Source organism: Amblyomma maculatum, chromosome 10 (genome assembly GCF_055883805.1).
Source record: "Amblyomma maculatum isolate TAMU_Amacu chromosome 10, ASM5588380v1, whole genome shotgun sequence".
Lineage (NCBI taxonomy): Eukaryota > Metazoa > Arthropoda > Arachnida > Ixodida > Ixodidae > Amblyomma > Amblyomma maculatum.
In genome coordinates this window covers 111,689,550-111,709,363 of record NC_139353.1, presented here as the reverse complement: position 1 = coordinate 111,709,363, position 19,814 = coordinate 111,689,550, and the positions used below count along the sequence as shown (strand labels likewise).

Here is a 19,814-nt window from a genome sequence, read left to right as displayed (position 1 = left end):
TGTATTGTGTTTTACGTTCTTCAGTTCACCTCCACTCCCCTCTGTAATGCCCTTGGGCCTTGAGACTAAAAAAATAAAATAAATTAATTAATACTTGTCACCACCCTTCTCGAACAGATCAGGCTCAGAAGAAATTTTAGCTATTCCTTGAAGTGCAGTAAAATTCCTCGAATATTTATGTGCAACACTTACCAGTCATATTATGTAGTAACCAGTTAATTGAAAGTTAAGTGTTTTAATTTTGCGCCATCCCAAATATTTTAGCACGAAGAAAGTTGCAAACATACCTCGTATCCATACAAAAGAATATTTCTATTTCGGAGGGGGGGGGGGGGGTATATTGTTCCAGTATTACGACACGTCAGTATCAAAAATAAATGATCAGCTGACAGCCTTCGATTTCCTGCAATTTAAAGTGCTATCCATCCTTACTAAGTTGTAAAGGAAAGCAGCGCTTCCAGTCTTCACGAGCCCTAGAGTCTGTCCAGGCGACTAAGTGCCGGCGTCTTGGGAAGAGGCAACCTTGGACACTGCAGGGCAGGACAATTACTAGTTCTCACTAGCACTTACCGGACAAAATCGGGCTGACTGAATTGGTAAAACGTTTATTTGGGGGTGAGAAAAAAATTTAGGTGACTTTTGGAGGGATTTTAATCAAACGTGGTTCACCATTGTAACGCTGTATACAGAAATATGTGTAAGTTTTATTGCCTGCATAGTTAAGATCAGATATACAGGGGAAATTGAGCTCTTAATATTTCAGCGTTTGACTTCCCTCGTAAACTTTCTCTTCCTGCAATGCTTTGGCGTTCCTGGTTGGAGAGCAGACAATTGCTGCATGGTACCCTGGAGGAGAGTTCATTTCCCTGCCACGTGGCTTTCGCTGTCACCATGGGTTACTGCATCACCTCTGCCTCCATCCGTGGAAGTGCTTGCGATGGCCCCAGTGCCGTATGTGCTGCATAAATTGCACATTAATACCAATTTGCACATTATAGCAGCACGGTGTTTCTACTTATATTCATCCACATACTGTAGATTACAAATAATTGTCCTTCTATGTTAGGAAATTTGTCGCCTTGTTTGTTTTGTGTGCAACTGAAGTGCAATTTAAAAGGCAGCCCTTTAGCTGCATTAGTTACAAACGTGATTAAAGAAACGGTCCAAAAGTAATGATGAAAGTAAAGATAAGAAAGGTGCATCTCTATATCATAAATAACATGCCAAGATGTGTTATTAAAGTTCACTTCTATATTCGTGAAGAGTTCAAAATGAACACTCTAACAGGACAGCAGATCAGCCAGAGAAGAGAAATACGTATCGCAATTATTTGAACATAAAAGAAATTAGGCCGCAGTTCAACGAGAAACAAGCGTCAATTTTTCACTCAGTGCCTATGCATTTAAATCGCCAGTCACGTAAATTTGCCTTTACATAGGTAAGAGCAACCCACCTCCGTTATAATAAAATAAGAGAATACTAATTGCGAAGTAGCTTTTCGGGTGTATGAAAAGAGATGAAAGGCAACGAGATGTGACAAAAGTGATCGACATCTCTCATTTAAGTAAGTTACACTTCTCTGTGATGTTATTCTAAGGTAAGTATGACAATTTTTGAGTCTCGGATTTCTGTGACAAAAAAAAGTATACTGCTAGTTACACACAAACAGCAACCAGTTTTGCGATGCTCTGAACGGTAGAAAACAGAAATAGTTTTATTCCTTGCTCTGAAGCCCTACTGCTTTTTTTTTTCACTCTCCGAATGCGTAAAGCCGCGCACGATTCATCATGAACGTTCTGCAAAGGCCTTAGCATTAGCAGTGTCATTGTGCTTGATTCCTTTCTAATTGCTTCCAAATTGTAATATTATTCACCAATGAGCGCCTCTGATGAAACTCCTAAATGTAAGCAATAGGCTTATATCGGGACATAAAATCGCAAACATTTAATATCTAATCTGAATTCCTTACAATGAGCATTTTTTTATGTAGTTTTGCACTACTAAATAAAGGAGCCTCACTTTGCCAGGATATTTTCTTTGTACTCCCATGTAACTATAGGAAGAGCTCAAAAGCAAAGCGACAGCTGCTAATATTGATTTCGTGGCATTATCAGAGAGTGCCTTTGTCACGATCTACGAACAGCAAGAGGGTTGTTAACAGCTATGCACAGAAGCATCCAATGGGAGACGTATCTTGCTGGCAGAGGCGATGAATAAGACTATTTCCGGTGCCGTTGAGAGCATTCATGAACCTGAAGACAATCCCTTAATTAATATGACAATGTCAATATTTGAAAACGAATTAATGACATGGACTTGCTATACGATAGAAACGCTACGCCAAGGCTATCCCACGTCATCAGGTGCCAAAATCTTGGACTCCTACCTCGTTTTTTATACATGATTAAGCAAGAGCTAGCTGCAGCGCTCTTGGGTTTTATTACTATGCGGCGACTACTCCTGGAGAATACTTCAATGCAAGACAGGATAACCTGCATGCTTGGGTTGGGTGCCTTCTTCAGGCATTAATGAGAAATGTGGGAGGCACCTAAATCTTTGGCAATAATTAGCCTTGATGCAGAAGATTGCCTTTTCTGTGGTCAGGTAAAAGGTGTTCAAATAACGTTTAGGCAACAAATTTAAGGATCGCTTTAAGAAGGCAAATCTGGCGCACCGGCAACGTGTCCAGAAAATTCGAACGGCGTAAGAGGACCGTGATGATACACTAAGTACAATAAATCAAACTTAGGAAAAAATGTAACTACAAGCTCATAGCCAGACGGAAACATCAATGTGACGTATAAGAATATATTGTATAATTATTGATTTCAACAGCAATTTAGGATGAGGAGCATATGGAACTGGGCACTGTTGTTTCACGTGCTAGGCATGCAACTTCTAGTCTATCCGAGCACGTTCGTATGCTTATTGGTTAAAAGGAACTGTTCATTGTGTTGTGGAAAATAAGAGATCAGAGTGCCTGCATCTTTGAAGATGTGGGCAAAGAGGGCCCTTTTGCACTTAAGGTACTCATTAACATGTCGAGTCATACTATTTAACCGTTGTTTCAGTGCCCTCTGGAGATGGAAAGGTATGTGCGCAAAAAGATGATCACGAGAGAAGAGGAGACAGAACAAAGCGAGCGGTCGTCCTATCTTCTCTCTTCTGTCGTGATCGTCTTTTTTTCAGCACGTATCTTCCCATCGTAATGAACCAACTTGCCCAACAACATATTCTCTGGAGATACAAGGGTGATCGGTTCCTTTTTCTTATATCTATAGACCTTAACAAGATTCATCATCATCATCATCAGCAGCAGCCTGACTATACCCACTGCAGTGCGAAGGCCTCTCCGATATTTCTCCACTTAACCCGGTTCTGTGCTAGCTGCATCCCCTTGACCCCTGCGAACTTCTTAACCTCATCCGCCCACCTAACTTTCAGCCGCCCCCTGCTACGCTTTCCTTCCCTTGGAATCCAGTTTGTTACCCTAAGCGACCATCGCTTATCCTCTCTTCGAACTACATGTCCTGCCCATGCCCATTTCTTCTTCTTAATTTCCACTAGAATGTCGGTAACCTGAGTTATTTCTCTGACCCACTCTGCATGCTTCCTATCTCTTAATGTTACCCCTACCGTTTTTAGTTCCATAGCCCTATGAGTTGTCCTCAACTTAAGTAAAACTCTCTTGGTTAGCCTCCTCGTTTCAGCCCCATAGGTGAGTACAGGTAAGATGCAACTGTTATATACTTTGCTCTTTAGCGATACCGGTAAGCTGCTAGTCATGATCTGTGAGTGCTTTCCAAATGCGCTCCATCCCAATCTTATTCTTCTTGTTATTCCCATTTCATGGTCCGGATCTGCGGTTACTACCTTTCCTGTGTAGACAAATTTGCCCACTACTTCCAGTACTTCGCTACCTAATGTAAACTGCTGTTCCTTTCCGAGGCTGTTGAACATTACCTTAGTCTTCTGCATATTGATTTTCGAGCCTACATTTCTACTTTTCCTGTCTAGGTCACTAATCATTATTTGCAGTTCATCCCCCGAGTTGCTTAGCAAGGCAATGTCATCAGCAAATCGCAGATTACTGAGGTATTCTCCATCTACACTTATCCCTATGCTCCCATTCTAAGCCTCTGAATACTTCTTCTAAGCAAGCTGTGAATAGTACGGGGGGAATGTGTCTCCTTGCCTAACACATTTCTTTAACATGATTATTCGCTGACAAAAAAGGCTTTGTTCTGTGCTAAAAAGTTTGCTTTTGTTACGGTTACTAACCGTTACCGTTTATGCTTGTTACTTTTTTTTTGAAGCTCCACCAAACCGAGGTAAGGTGAACTAAGCAAATAAATCATTTGCAAATGAGGCACACGAATGCATCATATACAAGGGCACGCAACGGTAATCATGCTTCTCAATTTTAACGCAGTTCGCAAACTGTCAGCAATGCCGGCAAAAAAATATGTGTAGCCAGTTATAGCTAGTTTTTATGCACAACACTGTTTATAGCTAACTTTTAAGCACTAGGTTTCAAGCAATAACTACTAATATTTTATAGAAACAAGTTTAGTCGAAGCAATGTACCCTTTTTCGAAGAAAGTATATTGCTTTCCTTAAGCTTGAACTTCTTTCATATCCTTTCTTATATAATTCTCAGCAAGAAAGCAAACCCAAGCAGACCAACTGATAGGTATATTGATCGAAAATCCTCGCTGTGCAAACCTTCCGGATAAAGTGCTTACCTTCTGCAATCATGCAGCACCTCAAGAGTGCCGAGAGACCTGGCAACGGACGCTTTTATCTCTTCGAGAGACCAAGGGCACACGGAAGACAATCCGTTTTTGTAGCAAGCCCGCTCACCCTCTATCCACCTGTAAAAATAAGGATGGCGCATTAAATAGTCTCGACACAGAATGTACTAATGAAATCCACATTTTACTCTAAATCTTGAATGAAGTTGAGAAGGACAGCATCATCTCCATGGCATTGAGAAATCAATCTATAGCATAATATTTAAATTCTTGAGGCAAACCACAAATTTCATATTTTCGTTCTCAATTTCGCTGTCCTACGGTAGCCACAGATCCAAAATGCCAATTGGAGAGCATTGATCTGAGAGAGAGGGGAGGGGGCCATTTTATGAAAAGTTTAATAAACAACAGCGGAAAAGTTCCGCTTGGCAAGAAAATAAGCTCAGCCTAAAGATTTCTGGCGTTACGCCTTTCTTGCTAGGCTATCGTTGCAATACCGTTCGCTTCGTATTTCTTGCCTGGGACCTGCTTTCGGACATTCAAAATTGGTTCATCGTTCAAGCTTCTTGCGTCATCATGGAGACGGGAACCACCACAGAAACAAATATTCATTTGAAACATGACACTCGTGCCTTATAAAGTGTAAGGAACGATTTTTCTGTGCCAGCGATAATTAGCCTGTCGGTTCTTTTCAAAAGTTTATCATTACAAACACCTATACACAGGAGCATCTTTCATTTTATTGCCGCTGTATTTTATTGACTAACTTAATGCATCTTCTTTGAAGAATTTTGTTGGGATTTCTGATTATTTGCCCCCCTTCTCCCACACATACACACCAAAGCCTCATTTCCAGGACATTATTGGTATATTCTTGTGGATTTATACAATGTTCGGTCAGTGTAAATGGCAATATTATTCATAGCATTTAATTTACCCGATGCCAGTCAGTTTTCCTAAATTCTGCACGGTATACAAAATGGAAACAACGTTATTACTTTACACACAAAACATTCAGTGAGAAGAACCCAGCCTTCAAGTGCTGTAGTGCTTGGAATAAAATGGTAAGACGAAACTTACCTGCACAAAATTTCCTCGAACCGAGCATCGGTTCGATTTAGGTTGCCATGACGCTCCACAATGCATGCACGAATTTTTTCTGGATCCGTGCAATTCTTGATTGAGATTGCAGCTGCAAAAATGAAGTATAATACGAGCAAATTTTTTAGTTTATAAATATGAAAAGAATTTCATGCGACACTTATCTCTCGTAGTTGGTAATAATGGTCCCGATCAGTTCGATACTACTAATAGTGACGAGGGGCTGTACGAAACACAGCATGAGATTTTTTGAACCTCATGATATGAAGGCCGGCTGTTCGTGAAATGAAATCGATATCCGCCAGCGTCATGCCTTGATGCAACATCCTCTTTTACTGCCTCGTTGTAAAAGCTGGCGTGGTAGGAAAGGAATATGTCCTTCAGATCAGTATTGCTTGCGTGGTTTATTTAATATGGTTTTTGCGAACCCTTTGCCACGTGATGCCCTCAGATTACAGGGCGTTATTGTCAGTACAGATGACCACCGTTGGGTGCCATATTGCTCATTTGATTGGTTTTCGGAATAATCACGTGTTTAAATTTGTGGCGCAAAGTTGTTAGCTGTTGAAATGGCTTTTTGACATGCTGCAATAATGACGTGACATTAAAAACAGATGTTTAGCAGAGCTATTCGTGATGCCTGGATGGTAAATGTAAGTAATTGTGGTGGGAAAAGTAAGGTACACACATCGTAGAGAGGTAAGCCCTTCCTTATGCTTGTACGAACGGAGTGAAATGAACTGCCTACTAACTATAGGACCGCTTCCTGAAATCTGTTTGGCTGATTTTGTGCAGCGGAAAATATGTTATGCACAAACGTTATGTGGATGTCTAAAAATGAGTTGTCATGAGTGATGGCTGTGTTATTGCCGTAAATGACCGATTTGGCGCCCCATTTGTGACCCCATAAGCCACCGCGTAAAGAACATGGTAAATATGACGTGGGATGTAGTCCGCTGTCAACTCATCGTAGTTTGGTAGACATTTTCTCTGTGTGGTGCAGTAAGCTGAGACATCTTGTTTTTATTCCAGTAGGCGCTGAAACGACGTCGTAGGGTACTTTTCAGGTGTGCAAACCTTAAAGGATTAATAATGAAGACGCAAATGTACAGCCGCACGAGGACACTATCTGTCCTCCCGTTGCAAATGCTTCGCTCTCATAGAGAGTTTCGCAAAGCGAAGCACTGGTGGTCTGCTAGCTGAAGGGCTTAATTTGCGTGAGAGTAGGAATTTCAGGGAACAAGGATTGCTTTCGACTTCTCTTCCTGGATAGTTCGTTACTGCGAAAATCTGAGCAAACTTATGGTGCGATGGCTGTGCAAGGAACTTCGCGCTGAGAGGCAACGAAGGATCACGAAAGATTGCCCGTAACGGCGGACATTTGTGTTCAGGCTGTTACTAAGATCAGAAATATTTCAGAGTTTGATCACTGGGAAATGTTCTTCAGCCATTTATTTAAGTGCTAGCCACTAATTATACGCTGTTTGCGAACTGATCGTCTGATGCGTAATGAATGAGTATGTGGCGCTGCAGTTGTCTGCCTGCAAAGCGACAGCCCTCTTTAATGTTGGAAAGCAAAATAGCGCACTTCAAAACACAGACACAGGAAGGGAACGACAACATAGCGCTGTTGTCGACCATCCCTTCATCATTGCACAAGAATCATGAAGATACTTCGGTTCGAGTGGCAACGACAAGCACGTTTCTACCGTGAGGCTCTGTACTTGCACCTTCACCGCCTCGACAACTCGCGAAGAACGAAGATGAAATGGCGTGAGCTTTCTGAGCTCGCTGACAGAACTGCAGAAGCCCTATGGCAGTATGAGCCATGCTGCCTTCGTGCCAACACACGGAAACAGCACTCAAGCCTCAACAAGAAGGTACACACGCTTGGGAATGTGGTGCTGCCCGACAAAGTGAAAAAAAAAAAATTCCGCGCTGTGTTGTCGTTCCCTTCCTGTGTCTGTGTTTTGAAGTGAGCTATTTTCCAAGATGATTTACTAACTAGCCCGTTCTTCTACCCTTCCTCTTTAATGTGTCGGGCCTGTGGTTGGGACATATTCGAGGACGAGACGGGGCTTGAAAGAATGGAAGTAAATAAATTAACCATTCTATTTATGGTAGTTTCTTTCTGTTCATTTCTTTTTTGAGGTCATTATTGCAGCCACTTAGTTGTCTCTTAAAACACTATGTGCAAGATCAACATAGATGCCTGACTTTGGCACATCTTCAAGCGTTGTGTTGCTCGTAATAATAATTACGCCCATATTAACAAAAACAATTGCTTCCCTTTTGCAAATAATGGAAATATATTGTCTGATGGAAATAGTCTCACTGCAGTATGGTGTCGCCACCTACCATCATTCTACCTCTAAGTTTTTTTCCCATAGTAGGATAAGAGGTGAACGTATTTTACGGTTGCCGTTCTTCACATTTCCTTATTTCCTGACATATTGCAAATGTCAAAAAAGAAAAGAAACATGGGCGGTCTCACGCCCATGTCATCGAAGGTTTGGCGAAGGTGTGACGGGCTCAACAATGTAATTGACGGTTGAGATGCGCTCAACGACACGGTAGGGTCCTTGGTATCTCGGCAATAGCTTGGAGGAGAGGCCAGGCGACGCACAAGGCACACGTAGCCAAACACGGGCTTGCGGGAAAAAGCTATCGGCGGCGTGTGCTGACTCAAAACGATTTTTCTGTCGGCCCTGGTGAGCTTCCTGCGCGTGAGCTTCCTGCACTCCTCGGCGTATCTCGAGGCATCACCAGAATTGGCCCGGTAAGGAAGTATGATATAGAGTGATGAAGGTGGCTCACGTTCATATAATAAGAAAAATGGCGAGAATCCCGTAGTAGTCCGCGCAGCGATGCTATATGCATAAGTGACGAAGGGTAGCAATGTGTCCCAGTTTGGAATGGTTGGCATCTACGTACATCGGCAACATGTCGCCTAAGGTTCGGTTGAATCTTTCAGTAAGATCATTCGTCTGCGGGTGGTTGGCCATAGTATTGCGATGGGTGATGTTAGATTGCTGCAGGAGGGGTGAAATCACTTTAGATAAGAACACACGACCACGGTCGCTCAGCAGTTTCCGGGGCGCTTCGTGACAAAGGATTAAATAATGTAAGATGAAGGTAGCAACATCATTTGCCGTAGCAGCAGGTAGAGCGGCGGTTTCGGCATAGCGGGTGAGATGCTCTACCGCTATAGTGACCCAGCGGTTTCCGGTTCCAATGTAGGGAAGCGGGCCGTATAGGTCAATGCCTACCCAGTTGAAAGGTCTTGATGGGCAAGTAAGAGGCTACATGGGGCCTGTGGAATATCGATGGGCGACGTTCCGACATTGGCAATCAAGGCAGGAGCGAACGAACTTGCTGGCGTAGGTTTACATTCCGCGCCAGTAGAAACGCAAGTGAAGACGAGTATATCTTCAATGCGCCAGAGTGAGCGGTTTGCGGGTCAGGGTGAAATGAAGCGCAGATTTCGGAACGGGAGTGTCGAGGGATGGCGAGCAGCCATTTGCGGCCGCAAGATAGTTAATTTCTTCGGTATAACAGGCCATCGCGAATTTTAAAATGAGCAGCTTGGCGGCGAATTGCGCGAGGCGTCGAAGTGGGCGAAGGGCCGAAAGGAAAGCGAGAAGGCAGGCGATCCATGGATCTCTGGGCTGCTCGACTGCAATGCTGGTCAAAGACAAAGAACTGCAGTAGATGGGGGAATCGGAAACACTTTCAGGGGGTAGCGGACAGCGAGACAGTGCGTCGGGGTCGTTATGCTTCCTTCCAAATTGATACACAACACGAATATCATATTCTTGAAGCCGGACCAGCGAGCGATGTGGCCAGTGGGATCCTTAAAGGAGGACAGCCAACACAGAGAATGATGGTCCGTAGCGACCATAGCGAAGGGCGGAATTTCCCTATCGCCAAAACTATGGCTTGACATTCCTCCGTAACTGTGTACTTTAGCTCCGGCTTCGTCAAGGTGCGATTCGCGTAGGCGACAACATAGTCAGCACACCCAAGTTTGCGTTGCGCTAGAATAGCACCCATAACTGTGTGAATCAGTGTGGATCTCAGTGGGAGCATCAGGGTCAAAATGCCGGAATATGAGCGGTGAGGTAAGTAATCGGCGCAGGGGACTAAACGCCTCGTCACAGGCCGAACAGCAGCCGACAAGGTCGTTGCTTCCACGAAGGAGGGCCGTCAATGGCACAATGTGCAAGCAAAATGGCGGATGAATTGTCGTAAACAAGAGCAGAGGCTTATGAAACTTTGAAGTTCCTTCATCGTGGATGGCTTTGGGAACGCAGTGACAGCACGAAGTTTAGCTGATCGGGGAGCACATCATCCTTAGAAACAACATGACCCAAAATTGTCAATTGGCGTGCGGTAAAGTGACATTTCTTTAAATTTAGTTGGAGACCGGCTACAGTAATGCATTCCAAAAGATGTTTTAATCGAGTGAGAGGCGTCGGGAAATCCGGTGAGAAAACAATAATGTCGTCCAAATAGCAGAACCAGGTCTTCCACTTGAGCCCGCGCAATATACAGTCCATCATGAGCTCGAACGTGGCAGGTGCGTTACACAGTCCGAACGGCATGACGTTGAAGTCGTACAGTCCGTCTGGCGTCACGAAAGCTGTCTTGGCACGGTCCGCATCAGCCAGCGGGACTTGCTAGTATCCAGAACAAAGGTCCAAAGATGAGAAAAATTCAGCGCCTTGTAAACAGTCAAGGGCGTCGTCAATACGCTACAAGGATAGACGTCTTTACGGGTGATTTTGTTCAAGCGCCTATAGTCAACGCAAAAGCGGATAGAGCCGTCATTTTTGGAGACAAGAACGACGAGAGAGGCCCAAGGACTGTGCGAATTTTGAGTGACACCATGCGTAGGCATGTCGGCCACTTGTTCGTCGATGATTTGACGTTCGGTCGCGGAAACGCGGTAAGGTCGTTGGCAGGGGCGAATGGGTACCGGTGTCGATGCGATGTGTAACAACCAATGCGCGGCCGAAAATCTGATGTGACAAATCGAAGGAGGCACGAATTATGTCAAGCAGGGCAAGAAGCTGGGTCTGTTGAGTCGGCCTGAGCTGATTGTCAATGGAGCTGGCGAAGATGTCTATTGAAGATGAATGAGCAGAAGTAACAGTAAGCGCAGCAACCGGTATAAAGCAAGGGGTATCATCGAAGTTGTCACATTCCAGCATCGAGGGAAAAGGCTGGATGTGTCCCAGAAGCTCACCACGAAGAAAAGAATACGGGAAGCTGAATGGATTGATGGCGGCCAGGGTGGCAGCCAGCTTCAACCGTAAGCACAGCAAATGGCAGGGGTAGACAGCGGCGACGCGTGAAGCCGTCAGAAGGCGGGAAGATGACAGATTCGTCGGAAACAGAGTGGGATAAAACAGAAATAAGAACGGCGAAACATGCCAGGATTGAAACATTGTCAGCCACAGTGAGTTTGACGCAGGTAGTAACGGTGTCGGCCGTCGTAGCATCACAGAGGGCAAACAGCGCTAATTCAGAGCGAGTGCAGTCGATAACAGTCTGATGTTGGGATAGGAAGTTCCAGCCCAAGATGACGTCGTGAGAGCATGATGAAAGAACGAGGAATCAAATGATGTAAAGAGCGCCCTGAATACGAAATCTCGCTTTACAGGCGGCCGCAGAGTATATGAGATGGGAATCGGCGGTCCGAAGCGAAACATCATAAGCGATGTCGTCACTTTGCGCATCTGGCGACACAATTTTTCGCTTATTGCGGACACAGCAGCACCGGTGTCAACAAGTGCAAGAACATCGATATCCTCAACGGAAACATTTATCAAATCGGCGGCGAAAAACGAGGGCTTAGATATTTCGTCAAAAACGCAGTTCCTGCCTCCGGAACTGCGACCACTATAGTTTTCCTGCGGCGGGGTTAAACGATGATGCATGAGAGACACCGAGCGGTGACGCGGAGATAGAGATCGGCGACGAACAGATGGATGGTATTCAGGGTCGATGGGCTCGGAAGTAAGGGTTCTGGTAAAATGCCGTGGGGGATCGTAAGCGTATGATCGGTGATCGGCTCCGTCAAAAGAGGTCATGACGCGGCGGCGGCAGTGGCGCCTGACGTGTCCAGCGATGCCAGAGGTGTAGCAAATTGGTAAGTTGTCTCGTGAACGACATGGTTAGAAACGTCGGGGGCGCGGCTGAACTGCAGTAGCAGGGATGACTCGAGGAGGAGATCGAAGAGGAGGAAACACTGGCGGTGGCTGTCGAGTTATTTCAGCGTAAGTAAGCGGCACTTGAACAGGATGCGTAGCAGCTGGAGGCGCTGCAGCGGGAGGCGCTGCAACGTGAGGCGCTGCAACGTGAGGCGCTATAAATGCACTGACTGCAACGGGAGGTGGGTGGCAAACTGATGGCATGGCCTCAGAGACTTGATCCCGCATCAGATGTTGAAGTGTTGGGGCCAGATTTGATGGCGGTTTCGGTACAGAGGGAAGCAGCGACAGCTGCTGGGCGACCTCATCACGGACGAACTGTTGGATCTGGAGTAAGAGACACCAGTTGATTTCTCTCGTTACGTCGAGGTTTTTAAGAGTCGCGGCCTGTGTTGAGGGCAGCCGAGTGGAGACTCGCCCTCGGCGCAGTTCATCATAACTCTGGCAGATATTGAGGATTTCGCTGACAGAGGTGGGGCCTTTTTCTGCACGCATGTGAAAGGCGTCTACCTCAATGCCCTTAAGCACATGACTGATGCGCTCAGTCTCTGTCATTGATGCACTGACACGCTTACATAGATCGAGGACGTCTTCAATATAACTGGTGAAGCTTTCAACAAGCTGTTGTGTGCAAGAGGAAAGACGCTGGTAAGCTCGAAATTTTCGCATGGCCGGACGTCAATAAAGGATGTCTAAAGGACGAGAAACAGCCTGAAGAACCGTGAAGAAGCTACACTCCCATCCTACCTTGCTCCCTCATTACCCAAAAATCAGCCGAGAGCCATCTCTTCAATCAAAAAAAGGCTTCATTTAGCAATTGGGAGGTGGGCTCGTGATGATTATATGAAGAGAAGGGCTGTATGGAGCGTACAAAATAAAATTTTGTTACATATAACATATTGTCTTCCTCTGTATCACACCTACAGTAGCCACATGTGATGTATTTCATTCGCATATTTCCCGAGATATGCATGCAGGCTAACCATTTTCTCTTTTTTCACTGAGCAAGAATAAGCACTACATAGCACGATTTGTGTGTATAGTCCGCTCCCCATGATGTTGATAAATGACGTTTTTTATTCTTGCTTTCTTGACACAGCCAGAAAACAATCTTCCTTTATTGCTTTACATTTTATCGTGTTGACAATAAGGGCTGCATGCACTTCTTGTCTGGATTTTTTTTAATCGATATTTACTGCCTCAGGGCATCAGTAGGGTATGAGATGAAGGATGAATTAATGTATAAATGAATGGAAAAAGATGAGATGATTTTATGAAGTCCAGGAGTGAGCGATGATGAGGTCTCTGCGTCCAGGTGACATATGAGGCAGGATTCGTTGCTGAATGGCCAGCTATGCTCAGGTGCCGGATTCGTGTTGGTTTGAGTGCTGGGCAGTTCCACAGCAAGGGGTGGATGTCGGCCTCAGCATCTTCGTTTTTACAGATCGGGCACCCTGGGTGGGGATATAAGTGTTGGAAGTGTGACCACGTCCTAGTGACAGCTGGTGTAAGGGTGACACCGAACCGGATCCTCCTAAGCGCAACTTCCTCTGAACGGGTGAGACCGCGGGGAAGCGATATCGCACACGGAAGGATAAGTGCACGTGTGCGGCACCGGAGGTGTTCCTTTCTTGACAAAAGGAGGGTAGCGTCGTCCACTTCGAGGAGCCGTGGGATTGATGCGTCTTGGTTCACGAGGCGGGTTGCTAAATCAGCTTGACTTTGGGAAGGCAGCAGATCCCGTGGAACCCACTCAAAGTGTATTGACTTTGGGATGCGCGCCGGAAGCTGGTGGATGTCTTCACAAATTTCAGGGCAGCGGCTGACACGTCGGAGCAGACATGCTGCTTGAAGTGTGTCAGTGCGGATGATAACGTGGGCTGTAGGGAGCATGGTTATGGAAGCCAGGGAGCAGAGTGCCAGGATTTCCTCTGGCAACTTTCGCGCTTCGCAGGTTCTTTACTTCCGACAGCGGATGAAAATTTGGTCGATTGCCCTTCGTGTGCCTTGCACACGCACCACGCGCACACACTATCTCTGGTTCTTTCCGCGCTCTACCCTTTCTATAGCACTCAAGCCGACACAATTCAGATATTAGAAACTTAAGGACACTAGCTTACCTGACAATAGCTGGTGCTATATAAAGCAGCTGCTCCAGAAAGTAGGGTTCTACAGCCAGTTGCTAACGGTAGTGTTACTTCTAAAATGCAAGTGAAATCCTTCAATAATTTCATAGTCAACTTACAGCCCGAAGGCCCCTGTTTGCGGTATGTTCTTTCCCGGAAAATTTGTTTATTCACCTATTTCGTCACATTTTGCCGGCACAGTTGCCTTAATGCAAAAAACACCCATCAGGGTCGAAAAAAAAGTAAATATGAACTTAGCTGAAGAAATAGTACAAACTGACCGCTGTCCATTATATTAATATTCCGATTTCAGATAGCGTCCATAAATAGAAAGAAATTGCAAGAGTCATTCAATAGTTTCATGCTGATTGTTCAAACAGCACGCGTGAGTTCTTTAGGTATGTAAGTGTTCATCGCTCTCTCGACTGGTTATCCCGACAGCGCTAATAAATAGAAACAATGAACATGGCTTCTGACTACGCTTTTAATCAGTAAAATAGCTCACTATATATAGGCATTGTCGATACTATGCTTATCATCTTTCTACAAGTGAAGGGTTGACCCGTAATCAGCCTTGTGTTCAACCCAAAGAACAAGGTTTTTCTTCGAACTCTATTTCTTACGTCAAAAATAATTACTTGGTGTGTGGGGAACAAAACCATTAGTATTAATTACCTTTTGAAATTTGTATTCACTGAGGCAGCAAGGAAGGTATTAGGCTACGTAGGGTTTCCTGTCTGATTTTCTCTCCTCTCACCAGTCTCACTAGCAGAAGGTTCATAAGCTATAAAATTTCATAGACACTTATGTATACACCACGCTGGAACGCGAAATATCCTTTCCAAATTTCTCAAAGAAAATAAAAATTAAAGTATAACCAACAGCCAAGTGTCGAGATCGTTGAAGCCATTTAACACTCCATAAGATGAAACGCGATAGCATTTTCTTCTGCATCTATTTTCCTTGCGTGTTTGAGTTTTGTTCATAATTTTCAGCACTTTACCCGAACGTTGTCAATGATCCCGGCAGGACCTAACATTCGTTTGTTGGGTTAAGGGGCCTTTTCACATCCAATTGATGACATCGGTCTTTTGTAGCCGCACAACCTACAAAATATCATGAAAGTCTTGCCTAATCGGGGAATTGTATCTCATTGAGGTACGACAGGTAGATTGTACCCCTAAGCATATACGTCGGCCAAGGAACCCATATGCGAATTGGCGTCTTTTGGGTGGAAATTTCTTGATCGAATTAGTTCCTTCCTAAATCAAAGAAGTTTATCTAAGTTCGCGCCTCGGCATTTTTGTTACGGTAATTGTTGTAATTTTCCATCAAATATGAGCGCATGGTTCCGGCGTATACGAGCCCGACATAAGACCTTAAACTGCTGTTAGAAGCTTGCCTCATTTCGTCATCTTACCTTTCAAGGCCTCAGTGTTGCAGACAAAGGTGCGAAACATTCTGTATCCTTCCTCCCTTCGAGTGAAGTTCCTTCTCATGGACTCGGGGCAGCGAGTGAAACCCACGTAGCACGAAGAAGTCTCATCTAATGCGCTGGAATATAATAAATAGGTTAATTGTTGTTTCACCTGAAAGAAAGTGCGCAATAGTTCATGGTGATCAAAAATATTTTATACACTGCAGTCTTGTGCTTGCTCACCTATTAAGCATAGTGAAATAACAGTGCCTAAACGATTGCAAAACTAAAACGAGATTAGCTGTTTATTTTCGCAAATGTTCTGGTTGTTGCTTAGCCTTTATGTGTACATTTCATGATGAGCAGGAGCTTTCTGCAAACATTTAAAACATACACACTACATGTTATTCATATTATTTCGCTTTGGAGTGTCTTATGTTGGCAGCGGTGGTTAAATGAACATTTGCCGTCTTACAGCGTGCTTTGTCATGCAGCAATATTAATAATAATATATTGTCACGCACGTCCCGCGGTGCTCCTGTATTGGAAGAAGATGAGGGGAAAATATTCTAGTTTACCTATGCCTCCACCCGTTTCAATGTTAAAAAACAGAATTGAAGTTTTTGTGGACGGTGTACGTGCTGTGACGTTGGTGGACACAGGTGCAACCATTTCTATTATGAGCCTCGCTTTTAAAAACTGCCTTATCCGTAAAGTTACGTTTGATTGGGATAGAGCGACGACACTGTGTGGTGTTGGTGGCAAACCGCTTAACCCACTTGAAGTCTGTTCCGTGAACCTCGTAATCACCGGCCGCACATTTCGAGCCGAATTTGCAGTACTTGGACATCTCGTAGACAAGGATGGGGTCAGGCCTCATCCGAAAAAATATTGAAGCTGTCACTTGTTTTAAACCACCGCTTTGCTCCTACTTCCGGCGTTTTGTTCCGAAGTTTGCTGATCTAGCACATCCACTTGTCTTCTATAAAAACATGTGCCTTACAAATGGCACAAGTGGCATTATGTTGACATTAGGACCTGTACTACGCCGCTTCTGCCCATCAGCTCCAACAGAACTTCACACTAACGACAGCGCAGTCGGAGTTGGAGCAGTCCTGATACAGCGCCACAACGGCAATCAACATGTCGTTGCATATGCAAGCCGTTCTTTAAACAAGGCTGAGCGCAATTACACAGTAACTGAACAGGAACGCTTAGCTGTTGTTTCCGGTCTGCAACGGTTTAGGTCATATCTTTAGAGATGTGCATTTAAAAGTGTGGCGGGCTATCATTCCTTATTTGTGCTTGTAAACCTCCGTGACCCCTGTTTACCCCTTGCGCGGTAAACATTTCGCCTGCAAGAATTCCATTTTACTGTGTATTTTAAGAGTGATCGTAAGCACGGTGATTCTGACTGCCTGTTACGATTGCCTCTTGAAAGTACTGATTGCGAGAGTGAGATCTTGGATGAATATATAGCTGCTACCTCTTCAAACTTCCCCGATGTTGGTGAATTTAAGACTGCACAGCGGAACGACCGTGAGTTGGCGCCGCTTTTTGACACGGCAAGTTCCCTGAACCCTGCGACCTCATTCTGCATTCGTGATGGTCTACTATACAGGAAGAAATACTCGTCAGTAGGTGCACGGTTTCTTCTGGTAGCTCCTACACGTCTTTGGTGTCAGGTTCTTCGGGTAATGCGCGACGATCCCACGGCTAGACACTTGGGTTTTGCCCGGACATTGCACAGAACTAAGGAACGCTTTTAATGGCCGAAGATGACTCAAACTACTCAACATTATGTGGCCAGCTGCCTCCAGTGCCAGCGTTTCAAGCACCCAACCTGCTCTCCGCCGGGTCATCTTCAGCCTATAACGCCGCCACGAAGTCCATTCGAACAGGCGGGTATTGACCTTCTAGGACCATTTTTCCGTTCCACCAACGGGAACCGCTGGATCATCGTGTGCGTAGGCTACCCCACGCGGTACTGTGAAACTGCTGCCATACCATCAGCCACTGCTTCTGATGTCTCGGCCTTCCTTATATGGTCCATCATTCTTCTCCTTGTGCCTCCTCGTGTGCTAATAAGTGACCGGGAGCGACAATTCACGGTAGAAGTTGTAGAAGAACGTCTTCGTATCTGCTCATGCCATATTCACCATTCAACTAGTTACCACCCACAACCAAATGGCCTTACCGAATGCACTAATCGTACGCTTAGCAATATGCTCGCAATGTATGTCGACTCCCGCCACAAAAGCTGGGATGAAGTCCTTCCGTTTATACCATACGAATTTACACTGCTAAGCACGAAACCACACGCTACAATCCTTTTTTCTTCTTTGCGCTCCACTTCCACGAAGTACACTGGACACATTTTTACTTTTCTCTCTCCCAGCTGAAACTTCATTAGCGCATACTCTCACTTTGGCTGAAGAAGCTCGCCGACTCACTAGACTTCGCGCTTTAGCCTCCCAAGAACGCTACAAGCAACGCTACGGCAAGCGTCACCAAGATGTTAATTATGCCCCTGATGACTTGGTGTGGCTTTGGACGCCGTTGCGTAAGCGCGGCCTGTCCAATAAAAAGTTGCACCAGTATACTATTTCTTTCGTTGTGCTGGAACGCATCAGCGCAGTCAACTTTGTATTCTCTCGCCTGACCACCCATGGTCGTCGTTATTGAAAGATTCAAATAGTTCACGTGGCCCCCATGAAGCACTGCTATTAGCGTGACGAACCGTGACTCGCCCGGCGGGCTTCGTCTGCGAAGGGGGCAGGGTCACGCACGTTCGGCGGTCCTGTATTCGAAGCTTTCTTTTCAGAGGAAGAGGAAGCTGGTTTGGTTCACTCTGGGTGTGGTAACGACCAGCGCATCTAACACCCGCCGTGTAAATAAACAACGCAATATTATATATATATATATATATATATATATATATATATATATATATATATATATATATATATATATATATATATATATATATATTGTTACATGCTTTGTACGCACGGGGGGTTTATTTACAGGGATCGGTCCAAACAGGACTGCGGCGAAGCGTACAAACGTCCCTCTGCCCTTGCTCTTCTTTCTTCTTCACCGATCTATCCGACGGTTCCTCTTCATCTTCCGTCGATGTTCTACGAAGGCGCGTGACAATATATATATATATATATATATATATATATATATATATATATATATATATATATTGTGAGCCTTCTGTGGACCTTCTTTCATTGCTACATACCATCATCATCGTCCCGCGGCGCCGGCTCCGTCGCGCGCCTGGGTTCGTGATCGGATTAAAACTCTAGACAAGGCTTCGCTGTCCTTGCCGTCACGACCTCGTCGTCTCGACCTAGCCTTCTTTTACAAGTGGTGGAGGTGAAATTTGATCCCCTGCTGCCTTGGGCACTGCCTCTCGCTGGAGCTACGTTCCGGTCGCCGTTTGGCAACTGCCACCATCGCTATGTCTACCGACAGTACCCACGACCAGGCCGGACCCTCTACCTCGGCTGCACCACCCCCTCCGACTGTGCCCACACGACAGCGCGACCCGCCGCTGTTCGCTGGTCGTCTTGATGATGATGATGATGGATCTATAGAGATGAAAGAGCTGAAAGTTCACGCACTGCGCTGACACAAATCCCCCCAACAAGAGAGCGGCCACCCTGGTGGCTGATTACAGGGATGAGGGACGACGGGCATAAGGCTTCATGCGCGAGACGTGGACGATCTCTTCGGAGCGACGACGTCGATCTGCGACGGTGTGCGAGGGAATAACGCGATAGTTCACCGGTGACGTTTGTTGGCGTACTGTATAAGGGCCAATGTAACGATGGAAGAACTGCTCACACAGGCCATAAATGCGGATTGGTGTCCACAGGAGAACTTCATCGGCGTAAAAGAAGGCAGTTCGATGGCTTTGATCATACAGGGCTTTGCGTTCTTGTTGGGCCTCTTCAGTGTTCAAACGGGCAAGTTGACGACACTGGGTCATACGAGTGGCAACCTCTTCGCCCAGAGATTCAGACGTAGAGGGAGCAGAGAAGAAAGTAGTGTCAAATACTGTCCATGGTTGACGGCCATAAACTCAAAAAAGAAAGGGCTACAACCAGTAGTGCGCTGAACAGCAGAATTGTAGGCGAAGGTGACGATAGGTTAACGTTGTCCCAGTTCCGGTGATCAGGAGTGATAT

General features: G+C 45.3%; 1 protein-coding gene across 1 annotated transcript in view; it reads right to left on the bottom strand.

Moving 5' to 3' along the window:
* Positions 1-623: 623 nt before the first annotated feature.
* Positions 624-19,814, bottom strand: part of LOC146177247 (uncharacterized) — a 35,863-nt gene continuing 16,672 nt past the window's right edge. The window contains exons 3-6 of the mRNA XM_084581116.1: positions 15,617-15,750; positions 5,835-5,946; positions 4,746-4,874; positions 624-958 (exon numbers count right to left, since the gene is read on the bottom strand). Coding sequence (XP_084437242.1) covers positions 859-958; positions 4,746-4,874; positions 5,835-5,946; positions 15,617-15,750 — 475 coding nt within the window. The 3' untranslated portion in view covers positions 624-858. The remainder of the gene's footprint in view (positions 959-4,745; positions 4,875-5,834; positions 5,947-15,616; positions 15,751-19,814) is intronic.